The following is a 27043-nucleotide window of genomic DNA, read 5'->3' as shown; positions in this document are numbered from 1 at the left end:
GAATGGGGATTGGGAGGCCTTTAAAGCCACAACCATTTAAGAGATTGCTGGCACCCCAACATTTCCCTTGATTCCCAGCACCAGCAGCCTTGGACACTGCTAAGAGCCGATGACTTAGATGAGATCATTCTTTGCCTGGTGAGCTGAGATTTCATCCTGGCTCCTGGACCACAAGGCTTCCTTTATTCTCTTCCTTTATTGTACGGCCTAAACTAATCTGTTAGACTTCCCCATTACTGTTTTAGTGTTTACTTTGATAAATGTGTTTGCTCATCGTCTGTGATTGTCTTTTGTGTAATGAGCATTTGGAAGGAGAGAAAGCTACACAGGCTGAGACTAAGCTGTTCTCTCCACATCTCAGGTGGAGCTATCCCCCCTCCCCACCAGTGACCAGGGAGAGTAGATTTTATCCTGAACCTTAAATAAGAATTGTACCACGAGATTGCAAATATCTGATGGACAGAGTTAATTCCAAGCCCACCATCCCTCTTGAAAATAAGAGATAGAGTGACCCCCCCCCAGGTGTGGCTGTCCCACAAATATCCATAAAAGTAAAACTCCAGTATCACTGAGACATGGAATGCAGCATGCCAAATTTAGCTATACATCCTCATTATTCATGAGTCTCTCCACTCATTCCTTATTAAACAACCCATCAAAATCTTTTCCCTCTCTCCCTCTCCTTCTGTCTGTCTCTCTCTGTCTCTGTCTCTGTCCAAAAACGTGCATATGTACAAACAAGTATTATATATATATATGTATGTATGTATGTATGTATGTATGTATGTATGTATTTGTGAGTGTGTGTATACAGGCACAAAGGAAAAGGATCAGGCCTATGATTAGTATAGGAACCTCCCAGGTGAGGTAACACCGGCTAATAATGTTTCTTAGACCTTACAACTAATAGTTTTAGAGAGCACTTAGGCCACAGAGAGGCTGACTGGCCCAGAGTCACAACAGCCAGAAGCAGGTCTTGAACCCAGAACGTGAACTTCTGGATTTTGAGGCCAGCTCTTGAATCTACTATCCATGCCTTTCTAAATACAAATTGGGGGCGAGGATTTCCAAAAGCCCTTAGGAAAACAAGCTTCAATCTTACACAAAATAAAATGCAGATGCAGCCTCTAAGAAATTTCCGATTTGAGTGAGAAGAAAGCCGGGCTAGGAGTATGAGGAAGGAATGGGGCCCTGAGGGAAGTGGCAGTACAATTTGAATAACTGTGATAGCATTTTTTTTTCTGATTAACATCCATAGTCAAAATGGTCAGTTTCTTCATAAAAATATCCATGCAGCTCACTCTTCCTGTCAATTTCCTTGACACATTATTTTATTAACAGCATTATAAAATGTCAAGCTAGCATTCTTGTGAGAAGATAACTGTCCAACACTCTCAGCAATGCCCAAACAGAAGATAATGAGGGGGAAAGTTCATGGAAGAAAAACTTCTCCATCCTGTCAGGAGGCCTCCCCCAAAACCAAGTGACATCCAATAAAATGAGAGCACCTGATTTTCCTAGAACAGTTTTCCCAAGGGCTATAGTCAGGTATTTGAAATGGGACTGATAAGAATATATTTGCATATTATTTGAATATGCCTATTCTAGCCTAAATTCAATTCTCTGGTACTTTTCAGGTTGATGTACTATTACTATTTCAATTGTTTCTTCGTTTTTCTCTAATCTTCTCTCTCTGATCGATCACAATTATTTAGCTCTAATTGTCACCAGGGAATTGGCCTTATGTGAAAATAACATGAAAACTGAAGGTGTGAATAACCATGTTAAAAACACCCCAAATTACTCATAAAATTAGAGAAATGTAATTTATGAGGTTCCATCTCACATCCTTCAGATTGGCAAAGAAGCCAAAAGAGGGCCAACACTGGAGGGATACAGGGATGCCGTGTGGGTAAGAGGCATGACCTTGCCCAGCCATTTTGAGAATTCAGAACCAGGCCCCCAAAGTTACTCAACCAGAAGCTTTGACTCCTATTAGAGAAGCTTCTCCTTAGCAAATCCTCCATAAATATCTGTCGGCTTCAATCTACTCAATGACTATTTGTGCCACAGCCACAGGAGCAGACATTTCTTTCTCTCAGTCTTCTCTCTCAAACTGGCACTAAAAGGGAAGAGCATCATGGGACTGTTGGGCAACCTTTAGTTCCCAAGACTTGTCTTTTGCCCAAACACAGTATGAGAAAGGCATGGGTCTATCTCCCATCAACGTGGAGGTTCAGGACCTCCTTAAATATTATTCTTTCTACCACAGGCTAGCCTACTCTAAGCCTAAGTTTTCTCCTCTAGAATTAGAGGTAAACTAGATGACCTCCCAAATCCCTGACAGGTCAAGATTTATGGCTTGTGTTTCATTCCCACATCTGATACCTACTAGCTGTGTGACATTGGGCAAGTCACTTCATTTCTCTGGGTCTGTTTTGTCACCTTTAAAGGGGAGTAAGGTAGAGGGCTTGAAATGGATCTAGATTTGTGATCCTATAATTAGAATTATGCACTCTCACTTTGAGGGCTTAACTTCTCAAGCCAGCCCATGCTTTATTTAATATACTTATAAAAATAAACTACACATAATAGAGATTCATAGCGTCATGCCCAACCCCTTTTTCTTATTCTTTCTGTAAGGAAATGTTTATGCTCATGGTTCTGAGTTTGGACCGACTCAGGCAAGTCTCCTGGTAGTTGATGTTCATGACTAGAATAAAATAAAATACTGATAGATCATTTAGGAGTTAAGAAAAGGAGATTTACTGAGTCATAGGAGAGACAGGATATTCAACAAGGAGAAGAAACATTGAGGATACTACAAGGTGGTTTAGTTAAGAAAAAATGCCCTGCCTCTAAATCTCCCATTTTGATCCACTGGCCAAGCATCAGAGTCAACCTTGTGCTCCTCAAGGTTGTTTATACTCATATGACCAGAACGTTAAGTCAGTTCCCAAGAACTCTAGTCCTCTGAGCTAATCAACTCTTGGTGGTTTTTTAAAAACTCCTAAGAAGTTGTCTAACCTTTATTTTTTTTGGGGGGGGGGGTCAGAGTGTTTGGGAAGGAGTTAGGATATCGTTCCTACTACATCATACCCCTTGGTGGTAAGATCTTCCAGAGGACTTTTGACTACTTAAATGATTTTAGGTTTGTTAATTGGCCTTGGGGATTTAAGAGGCCTGACAGAATGGATATTAAAGGAAGAATGGGAAAACTACAATAGGAATAGCCAAAATAAAATAGGCCCCAGTAGCCAGGATCTCCCCCTCCCCAGGATCCTCATGGGTAGGGAGATACCCACTCTTTTCCCTCTTAGAGTCCTCTGAGGGACTGCCCCTTTCTCCTGTGGGGACCAAGTGGAAACTTAACCCGTTCTCTTTTTCCAGGAAAGCAAGTCCCCTCCCAACAATGTCACCACTGGGTCCTCCAAGCCCTCTCTGGGGAGCAGCTATACGGTGAACACTGGGTGTTCTCACACTGGGTGTTATGTTGGCAGTGACACAGTTGGGCCAATCAGTTCTAGAGTATAGTAAGCCAAGGGCTATAGTGGGACTGTGTTTGCCACTGCCCATATCTGTGACCTATGCCCGCTTTGCCAGAGTCAGTGTCCATCCCCTTTTCCCAGGGCCAGGAAGGGCCAACTGCCACTCCTATGCTCTGAACTCTGCTGCCCAAGACTTGGTCAAGCACTGCCCTCTATGTAGAGCCCACCTCCACTGCCCATTCCCTCCCGGGTCCTGCCTTCAGAGCCCCGAGGGTGCTGTTGCTTCTAGGGCCCAACCCTGGAGCCCCTTCTCAAAGGACATGTCTGCAAGGGTATACTTTTCCTTGAAATATAACACTTCCAAACATGCCAAATCTATGTGCCTATTAAAAGCAAACACAGAGGAGGGTCCTGAAAAATATATGTTATTGTAAGACTCATAGCATTACGGAACTAAATAAAATATGCTTAATCAATTTCGCCTACTTTATAAACAGCATGATTAGCTTATTATGCATACTGCTCAAAAGCAAATTTGCCAGGAGCTCTAATTCCAGGGTCGGGGCCTATTTCTCATTAGCTGGGCTCCAACCCCACTGCGTCCCACCATTACCAGAAAGCCGTGCCACTAAGGGGGTATTAGTCCATCATTACTTCACTGAAAGTGTTGGTCGAGATGATGTGGGGGGCCTCTACAGAAGGTACCTTGACAACTTTAAAGAGAACAAAAACAAGATCGTGGAACAAAGGCAGGACTGGGTGGAGAAGGGGAGAAAATAACAACCTTGTCAGGATCTGACATTACCAGCTGCAGCAGCATCTCTGACCCAGCCAACTTGCAATCATCCCCCAACCCTTAAGGGGCTTAGTATATACCATACCTCAGAAGTTGTTATGTTTTTAGAATACTTTTTAAAAAAATTATCATGTGGATGTAATCAGTAAAAAAAAAAATCCATATGTGCTGTTTTGGGGTAAGCAAAAAGTGATTCCTAAGTGCGTCTCCTGCTTAAAGAAAAAACAAAAAGCAGAGCTCAAATTAACTTGTGTGTTCTTTAGAGAGGAAGAAGAGGAAATCTGCCAGCAATATGCTGTAATAAAGCAGTTATGAGGGCTTAACAGCTGTCCCTTTAAATTTAGCCATATTTAGTAAACCCCCTGATATTATAAAATCAGTAGGCTTTTGGGACCCAGGAATTTCCATATAGATGTAAAATTTAGGTCATTTTAGAAATTAGGGAGGGGGAAGAGAATACTTTAAAATTATTTAAAATGACTTGCTGGATCTTGGAGATTCAGTTTCTGTTCGTTGGCAGAGTCAGAGGCATTGCAAGGAGACTGAGGCTATCCAATGGACTGAGAAGGGACCCAAGAGTTTTGTGGTCTGGAGCCTGCACACAGTAGGCATTTAATAAATGTTTATCAATCGATTGATTGAGATGTGGTCTGCCCTGGTCAGAGTACAGACAGACTGCTCCCTCTTTATTCTGGGAAGAGTCAGCTCTCAGTGATGCCCAAAGTCACCTCAGCTTTGCTGGTGGCCACATTCCACAGATGACTCAGACTGTGCTTGCAATCCACTAAAGCCCCAGGTCTTTTCACACACTATTGTCTAACCTTCTCTCCCCCATCTTGTATTTGTGATTGATTTTTTTTTTAATATAACACCAATTTCTTTTTTTTTATTTCTTTTTTATTTTTAGTGAGGCAATTGGGGTTAAGTGACTTGCCCAGGGTCACACAGCTAGTAAGTGTTAAGTGTCTGAGGCTGGATTTGAACTCAGGTACTCCTGAATCCAGGGCTGGTGCTCTATCCACTGTGCCACCTAGCTGCTCCGTGATTGATTTTTTAAACCCAAAAAGAAGAGTTTGCATTTATCCTTACTGAATTGCATCCTAGTAGATATGGCCAGAGAGGTAGGGTGGTATTATGAAGAGTACCATGGAGTGGGAGAGGACGTGGATTCAAATTCTGCCTTAGAAACTAAGCGTTTGGACAACCTTGGGCAAATTTCTGAGCTTGCTGGCCCTCTTCCTTATCTATAAAATGACAGGATGAGGCCTGATGGTCTTTGAAGTCCTTTAGACCTAGTCTAGCTTGTCAAAAACCCTTTGGATCCTTACTCTGTTACCCATTGCACTGGCTAACCTGGGGGCTTTGTGCAATCTGCAGTTCTGAGCAGAATACCACCCCTGCCCTTCTCCAAGTGATTGAGGAAAACATTAAATAACATCAATCTCCCTGAGAGACCTCCTCCTAAGGTGGCCCCAAACCACTGCCAACTACTTGAGCTCAGCTTCTCAATCAGTCTTGAATACACTGAATTATTATGGTTCTAGCCCACATCACTCCATCTTTTTTTTTTTTTTCCACAATAACACCTTGATAACAGCAACTGGGTGGTGCAGTAAACAGAGAACTGGGCCTGGAGTCAGGAAGACCTGGGTACAAATCCAGCCTCAGATTCTTACTAGCTGTGTGATCTTGAGCAAGTCACTTAATCTCTGTTTGCTTCAAATTCCTCAACTGTAAAATGGAAATCATAATAGCACCTGCCTCCCAGGATTGTGAAATAACATTTGTAGAGCACTCAGCACAATACCTGGCACATAGTAGGTGCTATTTTCCTCACAGTCCAGGTCTGATTATGTTATTCCCTTACTCAATTGGTTCCAGGGGCTGCCCATTGCCTCTGGGGTGAAATGCTGCAGCTCCCTCCCACCTTTCCAATCTTCTCACACCTGACTCCCCAACACATATTCTTTGATCCAGTGCCACTGGCCTGTTGGCTGTGCCACAAACAAGACTCCCCCATTTCTCAGCTCTGGGCATTCCCTCTGGCTGTCCCCCACACCTGGAACACTATCCCTCCTCTGCTTTGAATACTGACCTCCCTGCCTGGCTTCCTGTAAGTCCCAACTAAAGTCCCAACTAAAATCCCACTTCCTCCAGGAAGCCTTTCCTGGCTTCTCTGGACTTTAGCATCTTCCTTCTCTTAATGATTTCCTACTTATCCTATATGTAGCATGTTTGCATATATTTGTTGTGTCCCCCCATTAGGTTGTAAGCTCTTAGAGGGCAGGGGCTGTCTTTTAACTGTCTTTTGCCTCTTTTTTGTGTCCTGAATGCTTAGTACAGGACCTGGCATAAAATAAGTGCTTAATAAATGTTTATCAATTGATTGAAAAAATTTCTGAAGTGCTTGGCTACAATCTATAGCATTCCCTTGATGTGAAGCTTCAGTAGCTCTGTCATCAAAGGAATACGGGCACCGTGGCATGACATCTCTTGATGGTCGCCACTCTGCTTCCTTAACCATTTCTTTAATAACAGTGGCTCCATTTCCAGGACCTACACAGAGGATGATCAGATCTGTATATCCTACTCCCCTTTCTCTGAAATTCCTGCCCTTAATCGCCAGCTGCTTCACTGACATCTCTCCCTGGATCTTCCGTTGGCATCTCCAATTCAACATGTCAACAAAAGAACTCATTATCTTTCCTCCTCACTTCCCTATTTCCCTTGAGGGCACTCTATCAAACCCTCCCAGACAAAACAGTCTATAACTTCTTTGTCAGCTTTGATCCTTTCCTCGTTTTTGCTGCTCATAGCCAAATGGCTGATGTGTCTGGTTGATTCTACCTCCACAAAAATCTCTTTGATCTGGCCCCCTTCCTCCACTCACAGGGCCCCATCCTGCTTCTGATCTTAATCACCAATCACCTGTCACCTGGACGATGATAATAGGGTTCTCACTGATTTCCCTGCTGCTAGCCTCTCCTCCTTCCAACGTACATGGGCAGCCAGGGGGCACAGTGGATAAAGCACTGGCCCTGGAGTCAGGAGGACCCGAGTTCAAATCCAGCATCAGAAACTTACTAGATGTTTTACCCATGGCAAGTTACTTAGCCCTAGTTGCCTTAAATATCCAAGGCCATCTCCAGTCATGATGTCTTGGCACTGGACCCAGCTGGCTCTGGAGGAGAGTGTGAGGCTGGTGACTTTGCACAGCCCTCCCTGAGTTAAATCCAATTCACTGCAAGTCATGACATCACACCCTCCCCCCCCCATCATGGTCCAAACAACACATCACTTCTCTATTCCAAAGCTTTCAATGGCACCCTATTATCTCTAGGATTCAAAAACATCCCAAACCCACCATGACCACCTCAGCCTAGCATTAAAGGCTTCACATGCCCAGACTCCAATATATCTTTTCAGCTATAGTTCACATTATTCCCTTTCCCATATTCCCTGAACTTGATATTCCAACTCTTACACCACCATACCTTTGTACAGGCCATCACCTGAGCCTGGGCATGTACTCTCTGTTCATATCAGTACCATATCAGGTTACGCCTTCTGTGTGAAGCCTCCCAGATCGCCTCAATCATTCATTCTCTCTCCCTTCTCTAATTGCTTTGATTAGCTTGCCTGTGTACCTGCTACATCACCCCTGTTGGATGTAACCTCTTCAAGATCAGAGGCTGCTGTACTTCTGCCTTGTATTCTCAGTGCTAGCACTTAGCAGATACCAAAAAAAGTTTGCAGAACACTGCTAAAACAAAGCAACTGCCATGTTGTTCAGGGGGCGCTTACCTGAATGGTGCTTGTTGTCTCTGCAGTGCGATAGCAGCCAGCTGTAGCTTGACCTCAATCATAATCTCTAATTCCACCGGGTTAAAGCGAATTATCCTCTTGCGGATGACTGATTCTGCATTTTCTATTAGCGTGAGAAGCTTATCTTCAGCTTCTGTCAGTAAAACCCCCTTAAGAACCAAAGGAAAGGGGGAAGAAAAAGCATTTAAACACTCATCCTGTGCCACTGTAAAGACAGGGGATACAAATAGAAAAGTCAACCACTGCCTACCCACCAGGAGCTCACATGCAAATAGGGGAAACAACCAACATGGAAGGCTTGAGCTGCCCAGCAGAGGAAAAGGTCTACTGGTCCTTAGGGCACAGTGGCGAAACAGATGGTAAAGCCTTTCTTCGTCAATGTCATTTCCACTAATCAAATCAAATCAGTTTCTGACAAAGCCAAGGACTTTGGAAAGAACATGCACCAATATCTAAATTCCACGATTATTCAAATAAGGACAAGTTGTTTCTGTTAGCCTAACATTCAACAAAATCAAAATGAATTCAATTCACTGTTTTCATTATGAATCTGTTCCCTGCATACTTCCCCTTAAATATAGGATTCTAGGAGTGAAACTGGTCTGCTCCAAAGTTTTACCTAAAACCAGCCAACTGGCAAAAATGACAAAAGATGGTATCAGTGTTGGAAGGGAAGATAGGCTCCTTAATAAGTGTAATGAAATACCAGATTATCCAACAAAGAAACAGGGGTTCTGCTGCCATATTGGCAGCAATAAAGGAAAAAAAAGATACAAAGAGGACTCTAGGGAGCAAAATCCTGAGGAGCTATTTTTTCTTTTTTGCTCAGCAGATGAGAATTTAGGAATGAAACATAATCGTAATAAAACAAATCTTCTCCAGTGCCTTGGTAATGCTGGAAAGCCATGGATAGACACTCTTGGTCTTTCCTCTATGTCTTTTATTTAGGAAAGAATAAGCCCCCCATAACCCAGCAGGAAGAGATAGAAAGAGAAATTCCATTTAAAATAACTGCACACAATACAAAAAAGGAAAATATTGGATGTTGAAGGGGATGTGGGAAAACTGGGATCCTAATCCACTGTTGATGGAGTTGTGAACACATCCAATCATTCTGATTTTTTAGCTTTTGGGGGGGGGGGAGGGCAATGAGAGTTAAGTGACTTGCCTAGGGTCACACAGCTAGTAAGTGTCAAGTGTCTGAGGCTGGATTTCAACTCAGGTCCTCCTGAATCCAAGGCCAGCGCTTTATCCACTGTGCCACCTAGCTGCCCCCATATCCTATCATTCTGGAGAGCAATTTGGAACTATGCCCAAAGGGCTATAAAACTGTGCCTACCCTTTGATCCAGAAATACCACTGCTAGGTTTGTATCCCAAAGACATACCCCCCCCCCCCGCCCCAAACAAAAATATTTATAGCAGCTCTTTTTGTGTTGGCTAAGGATTGGAAATCAAAGCAATGCTCATTGGGGAATGGCTAAACAAGCTGTGGTATATAATGGTGATGGAATATTATTATGCTACAAGAAATGACAAACGATGATTTCAAAAAGGTCTGGAAAAATTTGTATGACCTGACATATAGTGAAGTGAGCAGAACCAGGAGAATGTTATGCAAAGTGACAGCAATATTGTCTGATGAAAAATTGTGAATGACTTAACTATTCTCAGCAATACAATGATCCAAGACAAATCCAAAGGACCAATGGTGAAGCATACTATCCACCTTCAAGAAAAGACCTGGTATCAATTGAACACAGACTAAAGCATGCTATTTCTCACTTTCTTTCTTTTTTTTCTTTTATTCAAGTTTTCTTATACAAAATTACTAATAAGGCAGTGTTTTGCATAATTGTACATGTATAACCTATATCTGATTGCTTACCACCCCAGGGAACGGGATGGGAGGAAGGCAAGGAGGAATAGAATTTGGAACTCAAAGCTTTACAATGTTTATTATTATTTAAAAAATAAATTACTTATTTTATAAAATAAACAAGAGAGAAAATAAAATAAAATAAAATAACTACAGACAGTATGAAATACTTTGGACTATACCTACCAAGACAAATCTAGGAACTATATGAACATATGTAAAAACATTTTTCACACAAATTAAGACAGATCTAAATAATCTAGAGAAATATTAATTGCCCATAGGTATCAGGGCCAATATAATAAGAATGACAATTCCACCTAAATTAACTTACCTGTTCAGTGCCATACCAATCAAACTACCAAAGAATTATAGAGATAGAAAAAAAATTACCAATAAAATTAATCTGGAAGAACAAAAGGTCAAGAATATCAAAGGAATCAGTGAAAAAAAATGTGAAGGAAGGCAGCATAGCAGTACCAGATTTCAAACTGCATTACCAAGTAGTAATCATGAAAACAATCTGGTACTGGATAAGAAATAGAGTGATATATCAGTGGAACAGATTGAGTACACAATGCACAGTGGTAAATGACCATAGTAATCTAGTGTTTGATAAACCTAAAGATCCAAGCTTTGGGAGCAACAACTTATTATTTGACAAAAATTGCTGGGAAAATTGGAAAGCACTTTGGCAGAAACTGGACATATGCCAAGATAAAGTCAAAATGGATAAATGATTTAGACAGAAGGAATGATATCAGTAAATTAGGGGAGGACTGGAAAATCGACCTGTCAGACCTCTGAATAATGGAAGAGTTTATGACCAAACAAGATACAGAGAAGATCAGGGGGAGTAAAATGGATAATTGTGATTACATGAAATCAAAGATTTTACAAAAAACCAATCCATCTAAAATTAGAAGGAAAACAGCAAACTGGGAAAAAAATTTTTTACAGCAAGTTTCTTTGATAAAGGCCCCATTCTTCAAATATATAGGAAGCTGAGCCAAATTTATAAAAATAAGAGTCATTCCCCAATTGATAAATCATCAAAGGATATGAACAGGCAATTTTCAGAAGAGGAAATCAATACTATCAATGATCATATGAAAAAATATACTAAATCACTATTGAGTAGTGGAATGTACATTAAAACAACTCTGAGATACCAAACTCACATCCATCATGTTGGCTAACATGACAGAAAAGGAAAATGACAAATGTTGAAGGGGATTTGGGAAAATTGGGACACTAAAGCACGGTTAGTGGAGATGTGAAGTGGTCCAATCATTCTGGAGAACAATTTGGAAGTATGCCCAAAGGGCTATAAACTGTGCATATTCTTTGACCCAGTAATACCACTTACTAGGTCAATATCTCAAAGAGATCAAAGGAAAAGGAAGAGGACCCATATGTACAAAAATATTTCTAGCAGCACTTTTTTGTGGTAGCAAAGATTAGAAATTGAAGGAATGTCCATTAATTGGGGAATGGCTGAACAAGTTGTGTTATAAGATTATGATGGAATACTACTGTGCTATGAGAAATGACAAGGAGAATGGTTTAAGAAAAAAAACTGAGAAGACTTATATGAACTGATACAGACTGAAGTGAGCAGAAGCAGATCATTATACACAGGAACAGTGATTTTGTAACAATGACCAACTGTGAAAGATTAAGCTATTCTTATAAAGTCAATGATCCAAGAAAATTCAAAAGGACACATGATAAAAAAATGCTGTCCACCTCCAGAGAGAGAATTGATAAACTGAGTGCAGAGTGAAGCATATTTTTTCACTTAACTTTATTTTCCTTGCTTTTTTCTTTTACAACATATAAAAATGTTTTGCTTGACTTTACATATATAATTGATATCATATTGCTTGCCTTCCCAATGGCTGGATGAGGTACTAGAGGAAGGGGGAGAATTAGGAACTCAAAATTCTTTTAAATAATTAATGTTAAAATAAATGAAGTATAATTATTTTTAGTTTTTTTTTCTTTTTTAGTGAGGCAATTGGGGTTAAGTGACTTGCCCAGGGTCACACAGCTAGTAAGTGTGTGTTAAGTGTCTGAGGCCGGATCTGAACTCAGGTACTCCTGACTCCAGGGCCGGTGCTCTAACCACTGCACCACCTAGCTGCCCCAAGTATAATTATTTTTAAAAATGAACTCCCACCTCTGTCTCTTCAAAGTCAGATTCAGACACAATATCATTCTGTACATGGTAGCACATTCCTAAAAGTGGGTATGGCCAAAGGTACAAAGACTGAATAACTATGCATCCTGTGATAAATGAAATGTTAAAATTACCTTTAGTTGACTTGGAGTCAGCTCCTCTTTGGTCTTGGTCAGAATAATAGTTGTTGTAGGTTCATCCTTTACTTGTTCTTTTGGGGACACATGAGATTTTGAAAAGTAAAACACAATGTTCAACATTTCAACCAATGGAACAATTCAAATGATCACAATGATAACAACACATGTCCTACAACACATGCATCCTTAGCTTGAGGGAGGGGAATCTGTGAACTTGTATGTTTTAATATTTACATTACTGTATTTCAATAAAATTGGTTGCTTTTGTAATTCTATGTATTTTATTATTTTTTTTTTTTGGTGAGGAAATTGGGGTTAAGTGACTTGCCCAGGGTCACACAGCTAGTAAGTGTCAAGTGTCTGAGGCCGGATTTGAACTCATGTCTTCCTGACTCCAGGGCTGGTGCTCTATCCACTGAGCCACCTAGCTGCCCCTAATCCTATGTATTTTATGCATTTAAAAACATTATCCTGAGGACTAGTTAGCCTGTCAAAAGGATCCATGACACAAACAAAGTTGAGAACCTCTGTTCTAAAGCTAAATATCAACTTATCTCACATAAACTCCATGTTCACATATTATGAGTTCAAGTCTCACAACAAAAATAATAACAATCATAATGATAAATATTGTTGTTGCTGTTCAATTATTTTAGTCACGTCCAACTCTTTGTGACCCCATTTGGGGTCTTCTTGGAAAAGATACCACTGTGGTTTGCCATTTCCTTTTCCAGCTCATTTGACAGATGAAGAAACTGAGATAGACAGGGTTAAATGACTTGCCCAGGGTCACACAACTAGTAAGTGTCAGAGGCCACATTTGAACTCAGGAAGATGAGTCTTTCTGACTCTAGGCCTAGTGCTCTGTCCAGTGCAAGGAGGAGGAAGAAGGAAGAAAGGAGGGGTAGGAAGAAGAGAAGGAAGAGGAAAAAGAACAAGAAGAATGTGCCAGGCACTGTGTTAGGCACCAGGGATGCCAAGACAGAAGTGAAACACTCCCTGCCTTCAGAGATCTTCAATTCCATCAGGGAGATAATATATGCACATATAGGTATGATAATAATAGCTAACATTTATCTATCTGTCTGTTCATCCATCCATCTATCCATCTATCCATCTATCTATCTATCTATCTATCTATCTATCTATCTATCTATCTATCTATCTATCTATCTATCTATCTGTCTGTCTGTCTGTCTGTCTGTCTGTCTGTCTGTCTATCTTTTACTCCAAAATCACTGTTTATTTGGGGCACTCTGTGTCCCTGGCAGAATAGAAGTATAAATTGTACAAAATTTGTACTAATTCATTTCAGTAGCAAATATTTAACAAGTGTCCATTGTACAAGCATTGTGATAGATGCTAGGAAGATACTAGTCATGGTCTCTGTCCTCTGGGAGTTTGCAATCTACAAAAACACATACCATAATACAAAATTACATTAGAGATATACAAAACAGAGTATTATGTGAATTTTTAGAGAAAATAATATTAATAATAAGGAGAATTAGGAAAAGTTTCATGAGTCATGAATGCAGTTAGCATATGAGTAAACTTTAAAGGATTCATTAGACAAACAGGAATTGGGAGAACATTTCATAAACAGGCAATGACTTTTGCAAAAGTTGAACTTGCAAAAACAAAGATCGCATTTCAAGTCATAGGGTAGTGCCAGTTTGACTGGAACAAAATGTGTTTGAAGGGGAATAAAAAGCAATAAAAAGTGAAAAGGAAAGATAGTGCCAATTTTTGGAGGGCTTCAAATGTTAAGCAAAAGAGTTTTAATTTTATTTAATAGCTAACATTTATAAAGCATGCCAAGGTCTACAAAGTTCTTTATGTAGATTTTCTCAGTGGATCCTCACAACAAGCTTTTAATGTGGCCACTATTATTGTTACTGTTATTTTTCACCTGGTCATCTGCTTTCATTTGTATAGAGAATTCCCAGGAAGGAATCCCCTCTACCTAAACAGAATAGAGTAGACATGTGGTTGGAAAAGACCTTTAAAATCTAATTCAGGCACTTGGGGTGCCATTTATTCACTTACTGCTTCTGTGTATCAAAGAACACTGGAAAGTCAGAAAGAATGGTGCATTTACCAAAGATGCCTTAAAGAACCCACCTTTATATAAAGGTCCCTTAAAGTCTTCAAAGCATGTTCCTTAGGACAGCCCTCAGACACAGGTGGTTTATTAAAGTACTATCATCCCTGCCTGACTGGTGAGGTAACTGAGCAAAGCAGGAGAAAGTCACTTGTCATGGCCACAAAGCTGGGTAAGGACTGGAGGAAGGATTTGAACTTCTCTACCCGATTCCAAATCTGCCTTTTACACCATGTTGCATTGCCCCATGGAAATAGTTTAAGCACTAGAGCTAAGAGGTGAAATGTAGATAGTACTTCTAAGATTTGTGAAATCTTTGATGGCTTTCCAAGGAGGCTACTTTAGGTATCTTTATCCTCATTTTGCAGAAGAGGAAACTGAGGCTCATAAGCTCAATGACCTGCCAATGGTCAGATAGTCAGTTAAGTGTCAGGAGCCAGATCTCCACCAAGGTTTCTCAGGACATGGGGGTCCAAAACTCTGCCTAATCTCCATGATGTCTACTCCCTTTGTGTCTATTTATGTGCCTCATTAACTAATTAGGTAATCTGCCCTTATGTCTTTAATTGATACAACATCTGTTTCAGACAGTCAGGACATCTATAATTATCTGGCATGATTACCAACTGGAAACACAGACTTGTCCATAAACACACAACCAGGACTACGTTTTCTAGGCTATTTAAGGGCTTGGTAAGGTCATATCCACCTGCCATTAGGTAATAACCTAGGGTGAGGTGACTGGGGCTTTGACCCCGGATGCCGAAATTTAGAAGGTTCAATTAAAATTTACTCTGTGTGTGTGTGTGTGTGTAAGTACATGTGTATGTATATGTTTATGTACATGTACATGTACATGTATATATTATGTATTGACTTCTCTTTGTATATGTTGTTTCTCTAAAGTACAATAATAACAGTAGTAGTAGTTAACAGCAGTAACAGTAGCAGTTAGTAGTAACATTAGTAGTTAATAATAGTAGTAGCCATGGTGGTGGTGGTAGTAGTAGTAATTTGTAGTAGTGATATGGGTGTTAATAATAGTAGTAGTGGTAGTAGTAATAATTAGTAGGAGGAGGAGGAGGAGGAATATTTAGTAGCAGCTTATATTTATAGAGTGCTTTGATAAATATTCTCTCACAACTATTCTAGGAGGTAGGTACTATTTGTGTCCCCATTTTGCAGAGGAGGAAACTGAGACAGAAACCTGTTAAGTGATCCTTGACCAGGGTCATAGAGCTAGTAAGTGTCTGAGGCTGCTCAGAGACCAGTCTGCTGCTAGGTCTGCTGGCTTTAAGTCTCTCTCCTTTCCAGCCCATCTTCCACTCAATCATCAAAGTGAATTTCCTAAAATGCAGGTCCAACCATGTCACTTTCCTACTCAGTCAATTCCAGTTGCTCCCCATCAACTCTATGATCAAATATAAAATCTTCTGTTTGATGATCAAAGCCCTTATAACCCTCCCTCACTACCACTGCTGCTGCCACCTTTCTAGTGTACTTACAAGTTAGACACTGAAACACATTCTCCACTCCTGTGACACTGTCTTCCTTATTATCCCATGAAGCAGATTCTCCGCTTCTCTTGGGTCTGGGCACTTTCTCTGGTGTCCTCCATGTCCAGAACATTCTCTTCTTCCTGGTTCCCTTCAGGTCCCAGTTAAAATCCCACCTTCTAGAGGAAGCCTTTCCTGACCCCTCCTAATTGCACTGCTTTCCCTCTGTTGAGTATTTCCTTTTTATTCAGTATATAGCTTGTTTGTGCATAGCTGTCTGCATGTTGTCTCTTCCATTAGACTGTAAGTTCATTGAGGGCGGGTTCAGTCTTCTGCCTTTCTTTGTGTGTGTGTGTGTGTGTGTGTGTGTGTGTGTGTGTGTGTGTGTGTGTTTTGTTTTTTTAGTGAGGCAATTGGGGTTAAGTGACTTGCCCAGGGTCACACAGCTAGTAGGTGTCAAGTGTCTGAGGCCGGATTTGAACTCAGGTCCTCCTGACTCCAGGGCCAGTGCTCTATCCACTGAGCCACCTAGCTGCCCCTTCTGCCTTTCTTTGTATCTCTAACACTTAGAACAGTACCTGACACATAGTAGGCACTCAGTACATGCTTATTGGCTGACTGAGGCTGGATTCAAACTCAAGTCCTGTGATTCCCAGTCCAACGTGCCACCTACCTGCCTTAGTGTTTCTCTTTCCCTGTATACCCTGTACCTGCTATGAGCAGGCAAAATAGTATAGATAAAGCAATGGAGTTTCCACATGATGTCAGTTAGCATCCAAGAAGGGTGGCTGTTAGGTAAGGAAGCATAAACGCTCGACATGGGTCTTTGATCCTTCCAGGACACAGACTCAGTAACTCTCCTAGACTGAAGCTCACATAGTCAGGACTTTTTTTTTTCCTCTGCTATCCTGTGACTGTCAGGGTTCTCCAATGACTTCTCATTGGAGGTCATCATTTAGGGGAAAAGGGGAATAGACTCGACAGCAGGACCCAGCAAGGGGAGCTTGCTATCAATCTACCCTAGGATCCCTTGTCTCTCCCCTGAGCCCTTCTGTTCAAGCATCTCTTGGCTAATACTGGCTGTCTTTGACCCCCTGACTCTCCCAGCTTTTTGGTTTTATGGGGGGAAGTCAACCTGAGATATGGATACCTTGCTAACCAAGCATTAGGATCTCCAATTATTATCTCCTTGTTCACTTTTACCCAAAATAACACTCATGACATTTATCTCTAATCGTGAAATACAGGCATACTCCTCCTAATGACATTAATTTGCTCAATGAAGATATAATATTAGATAAAACAGTGTTGTGGTGGGGAGTTAGTTCCATAGAAAGCTCCACACATGGGCAACATCACACCAGGGTTTGCTTATATAACATGCTAAGCATTATTGTGCTTATATAATATGTTGTTTTTTTGGTGAGGCAATTGGGGTTAAGTGACTTGCCCAGGGTCACACAGCTAGTAATTGTTAAGTGTCTGAGGCTGGATTTGAACTCAGGTCCTCCTGAATCCAGGGCTGTTGCTCTATCTACTGAACCACCTAGCTGCCCTGCTTATATAACATGTTAAGTATTATCGGAACACTATCAGAAAAAAAAGAAACAGCATTAGTTTACAAGATATTAATAGATATGCCTTCATAGGAAATCTTTTCATATTGTACCTTCTGTTTAAATAATTTCATTTTAAAACAGCTTATCCCCCACCCTCCTTTATAATTAAAGTGCAATGTGTAAGGGAATTTTCTACTTTAGACACAAATTTGCATTTTTAGTATGAACTAAAAATAGTTGCTGATTGCTACAGAGATTTTACAAAGTTCAATAAATGGAAACCAGCTAATAGTCACTAAATTATAGCAAAAACTCGCTAATTTGGACTAATTGGCCAATCTGACTTGGTGAAAAGTCTAAATTATGGAATATTTGAAAAGAAGCACAGTTTTATTACTTTCAATCATGTACTAAGTATAAGATAATAAAATGTTACTTAGACTTTATTAAGGAATGGATAAGAATATTTCAAAATTATCGTATCAATTTTAAATAGACAGGTAGTTCCAAAGTATCCAGAAGGTTCAAAAAACTTTCTTCTTCAATTGGCTGAAAATATTCTCTTGTTACTTTGTTTTCTCTACTGACCTTGGAATCACTGAAAGTGCATTAGTTTCCCAAATGCTACTGATCCTCCTTTCTTCTTGTCATCCATGTTCTACTCAACTCATTGTCCTAGTTGAACAACCATCAAGATATATGTTGACTTACACGGGATGTGGTAGAAAAAAATTTCGCATAAGGATCCAAGCTCAGACCTGGGTTTGAATCTTACCTCTGACACTGACTAGCTCTGTCCTTCACCTAAACGAGTCCCTTTACCTTTCAAAGCCTCAGTGTCTGCATCTGCAAAGTGGGAATAACAGTGATACCTACCTTACAGGAATAATGGGAAGGTGAAATGACACACTGTGTATCTTCAAGCACGATCTACATGCTACCTCTTACTATTTATTGCTGATGAGCAGACTTCCCACCAAAGGGCATCCCACAACCCCAAGAAATCAAAACTGCATAGGACCCAAAAGTCAGGGCAAAGATACACAATGTGACAATTAGCCTGTAGCCTATCATCTGCTTTGACAAAAGGAGATAGATGTGTGATTGGACAAGGAGATGTGCCAGTCATAAAGCAAGGGTGAGGGCAACAGATGGATGTGGTCAATAGGGCAGCATGTGTGCCCAGATGATGTTAAAGCTCTTAGATGAAGGAAGAGAATAAGAGAAGCTTATTAATAATAAGATGTGGCTGCAGTACAGAATGCAATGTGGGAGTTTCTGCACTGATAAGATCAGAGTCCTATTGGACAATTATGGTTTTTATCTCCTTTGTAGTTCTCTTCTTCACTGATGGGAAGGAGAGAGGAAGGAAGGAAGGAAGGAAAGAAACCAAGAAGGGAGAAAGGAGAGAGGGAGGGAGGAAAGCACACAGGGCAAGGCAAAGGAGAGGAAATAAAAAGGGATAGGGGAGAAGGAAAGGAAGGAAGGAAAGGAAGGAAGAAAGGGGAAAGGAGAAAGGAAAAGGTGAAAGAGAAGGGAGGCATTTATTAATACTAAGCATTGAGGTTACAAATTGTAAAGCAAGACAGTCCCAGCTCCCCAGAAGTCTTCATTCTAACAAAAAGAGAGAAACCACCCTTAGACGAGGTTTGGGTTTAGAGGTGAGTCAGATGGAAAGGTACCATGAACCTTAGGTTGTGGATGTTGAACCTGCAGACAGTGCCAGAGTCAACTTCAATCCAACCCCTGGCCAAATTCTAATTTAGAAAATTAAAGACTCTAAACTAGCCATGTGTGAATTCGTGAAAGGTTGCTATACTTAAACAAATGCAAGTCAACTGAAAACAAGTTCCCTGAGAGCCCACAGTGTTAAGCTCTGTGACTCCACCTTCCCCAAACCATCTATCATTAAGTATTCATATGGGTCACATCCTCCCAGGAGGGAAAGATATATATATATATATATATATATATATATATATATATATATATATATATATATATATATATATATATCCTTTTAGAAATATAATTTTACTCACATGGATACAAAGTATGTGTCACCAATCCTGTGTGCACAATTGTATAGAAATGCTAATACAAGTCTCCTGTTAGGTTATGGTGAAGCCTGGGCCAAGCTGATCTCAGCCTCACCTTCAGTTTTATCATCTACTGTAGGCTGTATTTGGAGGTTTAGAAATCATTTCCTAAACATCACTGGGGCACTTAGGTGGTGCCCTGGCCTAGAGTCGGGAAGACTTGCATTCAAATTTCAAATTTGGCTTTGAATGCCTGCTAGTCATTCTTTTGTGTGTGTGAGGCAATTGGGGTTAAGTGACTTGCCCAGGGTCACACAGCTAGTAAGTGTTAAGTGTCTGAGGCCGGATTTGAACTCAGGTACTCCTGACTCCAGGGCCGGTGCTCTATCCACTGCGCCACCTAGCTGCCCCCACTTGCTAGTCATTCCAATTATCTAACGCTGGGCAAGTCACTAAAAAAAAAAAAAATCTCCACCTGCCTCAGTTTCCTCAACTGTCAAATGGGAATACTAATATAGCACCTACCATCCAGAGTTGTCATAACGATCAAATGAGATAATATTTGCAATGCCCTCAGCACAATACTCATCACACAGCAGGCACTATACAATTATTATTGTTATTATTATTATTATTATAGTTTAGACCTAGAATGAACCTTAGAGGTCATTTATTCCTATCCAGATCATGTCAGTAATAAGTGACTGAGCTAAGACTGGAACCCAACACCCCCATCTCCAAATCCAGCCTTCTTAATTAATACCACTCCATGCTGTACTCCCTTCCTGTTCTACCTGCTGCCTCACTGACCCTTGTAATGTTATCAAAATGGGGCATCGTTTCCTTCCAGGAGGAGAAGCAGGGACTTGTCTCTGACCTCCAGGCTGCTGTCCACTAAAGAGATGATGCATTGTGGATGGGGACAGAAGTCACTGCAAACACACTTTGTCTACAGAGATTGAGGAACAACTCTCCATCTGGGATTACCTTTATTGGCCATGACCTGGAGTTTGCTTCTCTGGGGAAACTCCTGGTAGAAGGATTTCACGTCACTTTCTGGCAGGCACTTTATGGTTTCAGCCAGACTGATGAAAAAGCGCATCTTGACCAAAGTAAACTTATAGATGAAAGCTGGATGGCACAGCAGAGTCACACATCCAGGGATACCTCGATTTAATAAATCTTCCAGGGCCTAGAAAGGGAATTGTGAACAAGAATGAGCAAAGCATCATTTTAGAAGTCATCCGTTCCCTTCCCCCTGAATAGAGGACAGAAGAAATGTCACTCTCCTCCCCTCCCTTGTATTGTGCTGGCCACCTAGGAGAATTCAGGGCCTGCAAGGAGAATATGGGAAACTCATATTTTGCTGAAAATATGGTAGTTACCAAAGTGATGCCTTGTTGATTTTACATTGATCCTCTGTGAAGGCTGCACAGTCCAGCGATAGGCCACAGAATGATATCACACATTGGCAAGGGGGAGGCAATCCACCCTCGTCCTCACTCCCATCAGCAGATGGTACGTGCCACTTTACAATACTGAATACATGAGTGAACACCCCAAAGAAGGCCCACATGGAGGCTTAGGATGATAAAGAGCAGTTAACAGTAGGAAGAGCCAGCATTTATAGAGAGCTTTCAAGTGTGCAAAGGGTTTAATACATGTGATTTTATTTGTGATTTATTACAGCTGAAGAAACTAGGAGTATTTCATCTGGAGGAGAAAAGATTGTGGGGGGGGCAGTGATGATTACTACCTACAAGTATTTGAAGGGTTATCATATGAAAACAATCCCTTTTATTTATTTTTTTTGGTGGGGCAATAAGGGTTAAGTGACTTGCCCAAGGTCACACAGCTAGTATGTGTCAAGTGTCTGAGGCCAGATTTGAACTCAGGTCCTCCTCAATCCAAGGCTAGTGCTTTATCCATTGCACCACCGAGCTGCCCCAGGGTTGTCCTATGGAAGGGAGATAAGATCAGATGAATAAATGAAAGTAGGCATTCATATATGCCTGAATCAAGGAATGAATGAAGAGGCATTTGCTAAGTTCTTGCCATATGCCAAGCTCTAGGCTAAGTACTGGGGATACAAAAAGCAGTATGGCACCTGCTCTCAAGGAACTCGGTCACATTTGAGTGGGGGGTAGACACTCTGCTTGGTTCCAGAGAGTAGAGTGAGTGGTCTTAGTTACAGTTTCAGTTCAACATAAGGAATCCACTCTGAACAATTAGCATTATACGAAAGTGCAAGGGGTTCATTTGAGAAGGAATGAGTTCCTCATCAGTGAAGGTCATCAAGAAGAGACTTGATGACTCCTTCTCTGGAAAAGCATAGAGAAGATTCCTGTTCAGGTTGGGTTAGATGACCACTGAGGTCCCTTCCAACTGAGAAGCCGCAGTTCTAATGGGAAGTGAGATCGTATGAGTCAATGTCTCTCCCCAAGAGATGTGCCCAACTTCCACTTCTGGACTTTTCCTCTGAGACTCAAAACCCACCTGTTCCCATATGACTGTTACAGTCCTTGCTGTTACCCTCTGCCAAGCTCCAGGACACTCCCGCATTCCTCAATGGCCTCAGCACATGCAAGGACTTCGATATTCACGTCACACTCCTAACATCGAGGTCCCCTCATCCTTCAGCTTCTCTGATTTCCATTACTGCTCAACCTCAGCCCTACCCAAGGACCAATCCCTTGACTGAGCCTCCCCACAACTCTTGCTCTCTCTTGCCAAGATCCAGAACACTGGAATTCCCTTCTTTGAAGGCAGTCTCTTATCCTTCTTCTACCCCTCCCAGCAATTTACTCCTCCTAAACTTGGTCCTCACCTTCTCTGGCTCCTCTGTCCCTCAGTCCCTCAGCCTATCTGTTTATCTTCCTGGTTCCTTTCCCTTCATAGCCTGACCCTAAAGGCTGTCACAGTCAACTAAATGCTCTCCTCTACTCTCATACTCTCTACTCTTTTTTAAAAATTTAATTTAACTTATTTATTCATTCATTCATTCATTTATTTATTTATTTTTGGTGAGGCAATTGGGGTTAAGTGACTTGCCCAGGGTCACACAGCTAGTAAGTGTCAAGTGTCTGAGGCCAGATTTGAACTCAGGTCCTCCTGAATCCAGGGCCAGTGCTCTATCCACTGCACCACCTAGCTGCCCCCCAAAATAGGCTTCTTTCTTTCTTTCTTTGCAGGGCAATGAGGGTTAAATGACTTGCTCAGGGTCACACAGCTAGTAAGTATCAAGTGTCTGAGGCTGTATTTGAACTCAGGTCCTCCTAAGAATCCAGGGCCGGTGCTTTATCCACTGAGCCCCCTGGCTAACGTTGAATCCCTTCCATGATGTCCTCAACAAGTGGTCATCCAAATTCTTCTCCAGCACCTCATTGCGGGGGCGGGGGGCATGCTAGCTAATACTAAATTAAATCTGCCCACTTACAGCATCTGTCTCTACCCTTCTGGCTGAAAACTAGCAATTCCTGTTGGCTAGAAAATCAGAACTACTGGGCTTGTTGCTCAGGAAAACAGGCATTCAGAGTCATTCAAATAAGATTGGGGGTAAGGTGAAGTGGAAGTACAAAAAATTCTACAATCCCTGGGCCTCTAGTCTTCCATCTTACCATCTCCAAAGGCTGAACTCCCATATCCCAGTAGCCAGAGAGACCCCAAAGAGATTCCCAAGTTTTTTGTCCCAGCATCCATGTGATACAATATCATACGATATTGATAAATCACTATTTGGACAATGGTCCAAAACTAAATTTCTGCAAGGAGTAAAATTATTTTTAGAACTTTGATGTAATCAGCCATGATAATTATATAAAAACACTTAAGGATCAACAGGAGATTACCAAGTAATATTCTTTAATGGCACTTTCCTTTAGTGCCGAAATAAAGTATGATCTAAAGGATATTAAGCAACCCCCAAAATAGTCTTTTAATTAGTTAAATAGCAAGTTCATTACTTTGCCATTCTCATTTTATATTAAAAGAAAAATATCTGAGTGACATTTCCTTTATACATAAAATTATTCCTACAGGAGAAAGTGGGAAGAAGTGGAAAAGATGACCTGACATTTCTTTCTGAAAGGAAACAAATACTCTTGAGCTTTCTGAGGTCTTAGGACCTTGAATGAAATACAAATGTGTGATTACGTCCTCCTAATGTCAACCCTTTCAGTGAAAACTCCTTGCAGGGGATTCAAGATTCATTTCACATTCTAATGCAAAAAAATAAAAAATTTAAAAAAATGAGGCACCTGAAAATGAAGCCTTCAGAATGAAAGTGAGCAATAAAAGAAGAGATTCATGAAGCTACTTTTATTCAGAGGAAATCGTCCATTTCTAGCACAAGTTACATGACATGGAAATCACTCATAAATGAATCTGAAAAGAAAGTCTTCTCAAAACTCTTTAGGAAAAGTAAAGAACTTTTTTCAAGGGATCAGAACCCTGAAATGATATAGAAAGATGCCCACATTATTTGGGGGCATTTTCCATAGCAAAACAGCATGCCCATTCCATTCCCCATGACTGCCTGTCTATTCATATTCATAAAACAGTCCCATTGTGGCTGAATGTCTTCCCAGACATGTGAACAACTCATCTTTGCTAAGTGCGGTCCTTCTGTGGCATACAGAAATTGCTATTACTGAATACAGATAGAGCTCATCCTTTCTTGTTCATCTTGATGGAAGGACTGAGAATGGCACAAAAGGTATTTAGTCCAAATGTATTTGATTCTTTTAGCCAGCATTAAGAATTACTAAATGGCTGGAATGGGACCCAAGAAACAACTTTCTGCTCTCCGAGAGAAATTTCATGGAAATTCAAGAATCCTCTAATCATAATGCTTGATCAAAAGATTAAAAAAACCCAACCACCCTGTGGAAAGCAGTCTTCTTGGAACTAGAATGACAATTAAGAGGAGAAAGGCAGGAACAAAACAAAAACAATGCTAGATGGTCAGGAATTTCTAATGGTTGAATCTCTAGCATTAGAGTAATTGAGCTCTTGCAAAGGCCTCTTGATTTTTTATTTGTTTTTTGGGCAGGGCAATAAGGGTTAAATGACTTGCTAAAGGTCACACAGCTAGTGTCAAGTGTTTGATGCCAGATTTGAACTCAGGTCCTCTTGAATCCAGGGCTGGTACTTTATCCACTGTGCCACCTGGCTTCCCCCAAACAAGATACTTCCTCTCCTGGCTCTGGGCATTTTCTCTACCTCTCCCTCCTCCACTCCAGCTACTGACCTCCCTGGATTCCTTCAAGTCCTAGCTAACATTCCATCTTCTACAGGAAACCTCCCCCACCCCACCCCCTTAATTCCAGTGCCTTGCCTCCGTTCATTATTTCCTATTTACCCTCTAGATCAGGGCTTCTTGAACTTTTTCCACTCGTGACCCCTTTTTGCCCAAGAAAATTTGACATGACGTCGGGCATATAGGTATATAAAGTAGGTACACATAGCCTTTTGCTGTCACCAAATTCTTCACGACCCCCACATTCAGTTATACTCAGTTACCCCATATGGGGTTTCGACCCACAGTTTAGGAAGCTAGGTTCTATATTGTTTGTACATATTTGCTTAATGTCTCTTCCATTAGATTGTAAGATCTTTGAGAACAGGCACTGTCTTTTGCTTCTTTTTTTTTATTCCCAGCACTTAGCACAACAGTGCCTGGCACATATTAGGCCTTTAATAAAGGCCAACTGACTGACTGACTGACTGACTGACTGACTTATTCCTGTCTGACTTTGTCTCAGCATTTTGAGAGAAAGCACAGGTAAGTCAGAAAAAGTAGCAAACTTCTAAATCAACAAACTCTTTTCCTTGGACCCAATATTGGAAGATAACAATGATGATATATGATATATCACTTGCCTTCTCAAGGGGTGGAGAAGGAGCAGGATGGAGAGAGAGAATTTGGAAGTCAACATTTTAGACAATAAATGTTATTTTGTTTTAATTTAACAGGAAGATATTTGATGAGATAAATAAAAATGTTTTTCAAAGTATAAAAAATTTTTTAAATGATATACAAAAAGGTACTTACCTGTATATTTTCTTTGGACATATAAGATTTTCCTGCTTCAAATACTTGTGTGATTTGCTAGCAAACACAAAATTAGAATTAGTGTGAGGACTTTTCTAAGGTTGGCAAAGTGGATTTAATTGAGTGTTGCTATAGCAATGTGTTCTATAGTATCTTTTAAAGACTGTCTTAGCTAGCTCAGGTGTCTCTTACAAACTCTGCACCATCACTGGTATAACCCTATGAGAAGTACATCACAAGTTTTATTAGTCCCATTTTACAGATGAGGAAACTGAGTCTCAGAGAAGAAAAGTGATTTGCTCAGGTTACACAGGTACTGTGTGATAATGCCTGGGTGGGAAGGAACCCAGACCTTCGGACTTCAGTTCCAGAGCTTTTTCCACAATAACTCAATGGAAACTGAACCATTTCTACTGACCTACAAATATGCATTGGTCAGGGGGCAGCTAGGTGGCGCAGTGGATAAAGCACTGGCCCTGGACTCAGGAGGATCTGAGTTCAAATCCGAATTCAGACACTTGACATTTACTAGCTGTGTGACCCTGGGCAAGTCACTTAACTCTCATTCCACCCCCCCAATAAATAAATAAATACAAATATGCATTGGTCCCACCCATATTTTCTTTTCTTACTGTGATTTCCCCACACCTTCCCTAGCTCATCATCCCAGCAGTCTTTCTGCTACTCTTTCTGCTATTTCCCAAAGCACTAAGCAATGAGATAAAGTACAAATTTACTTATGGCAAAAGCAGCCAGGAGTTCAGATTATTGGGAAAACCAAAGCAAAAGAAAATGCAAAGAGGCAGGATACATTAATTTTCTTTGAACTCTACTTTGATTTAATTTAGACCTAGGTATCAGGACCATTCTTCATTTCTGGGGCTGCTTTAAGCACTCATTTCAATTCCTGAGAACAGAATAAGGAAAGCTCGGTAAAATTATCTCCAAATAGACATAAAATTTGAAATAAATTGGAAAAAGTGGGAGGAAATGTTTTCCTTGCAGAAAATGAAGAATTTAGGGATGAGACGGGAACATACATTTCTTCCTCCTGGATGATCAACAAAACAACCAAATCAAGAAATTAAGAGAGGTTAACTTTTGATTAAGGTCACTTTCTTTAAAAGAGAGGTCCTTAACATTTCCCAAAGCTAGGTAACATATTCCTAATGAAATGTCTCATCATTGTTATAATAAATGTAATGGCAAAATAGTAAGGTCACTAGAAATTTGATTTATTTTTATTTTAAACGTTTCCTTTAAACTTTGGTAACAAGAATATTACTACCATGTGCTACCATGGATATGCTGACTACAGAGAAGCATGGGAAGATGTACATGCACTGATTCAAATCAAAGTAAGAAGAACCAGGAAAACAATACACACAGTAACTACAACCATATAAGTGGAAAGAACAACCACCACAAAACAATCAAAACTGAATGTTGTGAAATTAGAATAGCTAAGCTTCACCCCAAAGAAG

General features: G+C 40.6%; 1 protein-coding gene across 1 annotated transcript in view; it reads right to left on the bottom strand.

Annotated features, from left to right (window-relative positions):
• CFAP54 (cilia and flagella associated protein 54) overlaps nt 1–27043 on the bottom strand; it is a 347358-nt gene that overhangs the window by 90768 nt on the left and 229547 nt on the right. Inside the window, exons 50-53 of the mRNA XM_043967706.1 lie at nt 25560–25616; nt 20495–20699; nt 12304–12380; nt 8089–8258 (exon numbers count right to left, since the gene is read on the bottom strand). Coding sequence (XP_043823641.1) covers nt 8089–8258; nt 12304–12380; nt 20495–20699; nt 25560–25616 — 509 coding nt within the window. The remainder of the gene's footprint in view (nt 1–8088; nt 8259–12303; nt 12381–20494; nt 20700–25559; nt 25617–27043) is intronic.

The sequence above is a fragment of the Dromiciops gliroides genome, chromosome 5 (assembly GCF_019393635.1).
Source record: "Dromiciops gliroides isolate mDroGli1 chromosome 5, mDroGli1.pri, whole genome shotgun sequence".
Taxonomy (NCBI): domain Eukaryota; kingdom Metazoa; phylum Chordata; class Mammalia; order Microbiotheria; family Microbiotheriidae; genus Dromiciops; species Dromiciops gliroides.
The sequence above is the reverse complement of the archived record's forward strand: the minus strand, read 5'-3'. Positions and strand labels throughout refer to the sequence as shown.